The 1115-nt window shown below is 57.5% G+C and overlaps 1 protein-coding gene across 1 annotated transcript in view; it reads right to left on the reverse strand.

The window, feature by feature from the left end:
• The window catches only part of MEPCE (methylphosphate capping enzyme), a 25644-nt gene that overhangs the window by 20364 nt on the left and 4165 nt on the right, over positions 1–1115 (reverse strand). The window contains exon 2 of the mRNA XM_014962219.1: positions 335–423. Within this exon, the coding sequence (XP_014817705.1) occupies positions 335–423 (89 nt within the window). The remainder of the gene's footprint in view (positions 1–334; positions 424–1115) is intronic.

The following is a 1115-nucleotide window of genomic DNA, read 5'->3' on the forward strand; positions in this document are numbered from 1 at the left end:
GAAGAGAAACCACCCAAATAAACCCCAAAACCCCCCAAATAAACCCCAAAACCCCCCAAGTGTGGGTCCAGCCCCACAGCGCTCACCATCAGCCCCCAAAATGTGGGTCCAACCCTACAGATGTAGGTATGAGGCCCCAAATCCCAGAGTTGGGGTTTGAGGAGCAAGAGCTCCTCCGGAAAGAGAAGAAACCCTCAAAATATACCCTGAAACCCCCCAAATCATGCAACCCAGCCCCCCAAGTGTGGGTCCAGCCCCATAGCCAGCCCCACAGTGCTCACCGTCAGCCCCCAAAATGTGGGTCCAGCCCCATAGCCAGCCCCACAGCGCTCACCGTCAGCCCCCAAAATGTGGGTCCAGCCCCATAGAGCTCATGGTACGAGACCCCAAACCCCAAGAGTTGGGGTTTGAGGAGCAAGAGCTCTTCCGGAGAGAGGAGAAACCCCCAAAATAACCCCCAAAACCCCCCAAAGAAAGCAACCCAGCCCCCCAAGTGTGGGTCCTGCCCCACAGCCAGCCCCACAGTGCTCACTATCAGGCCCCAAAATGTGGGTCCAGCCCCATAGAGCTCATGGTACGAGATCCCAAACCCCAGAGTTGGAGTTTGAGGAGCAAGAGCTCTTCCGGAGAGAGGAGAAACCCCCAAAATAACCCCGAAACCCCCCAAAGAAAGCAACCCAGCCCCCCAAGTGTGGGTCCAGCCCCACAGCGCTCACCGTCAGCCCCATAACGCTCACTATCAGCCCCCAAAATGTGGGTCCAGCCCCACAAAGCTCATGGGACCAGGCCCCAAACCCCAGAGTTGGGGTTTGAGGAGCAAGAGCCCCACTGGAGAGAGGAGAAACGCTCAAAATAAACCCCCAAACCCCCCAAACAAAGCAGCCCAGCCCCCCAAGTGTGGGTCCAGCCCCACAGCGTTCACCATCTTCCTCCAAAATGTGGGTCCAGACACAAACCCCAAAACCCAAACCCCAAATTGGGGTTTGAGGAGCAAGAGCTCCTCCGGAAAGAGGAGAAACCCTCAAAATAACCCCCGAAACCCCCCAAAGAAAGCAACCCAGCCCCCCAAATGTGGGTCCCGCCCCACAGCCAGCCCCATCACGCTCCTAACCACA

This window comes from Calidris pugnax, unplaced genomic scaffold, assembly GCF_001431845.1.
Source record: "Calidris pugnax isolate Ruff unplaced genomic scaffold, ASM143184v1 scaffold1641, whole genome shotgun sequence".
Taxonomy (NCBI): domain Eukaryota; kingdom Metazoa; phylum Chordata; class Aves; order Charadriiformes; family Scolopacidae; genus Calidris; species Calidris pugnax.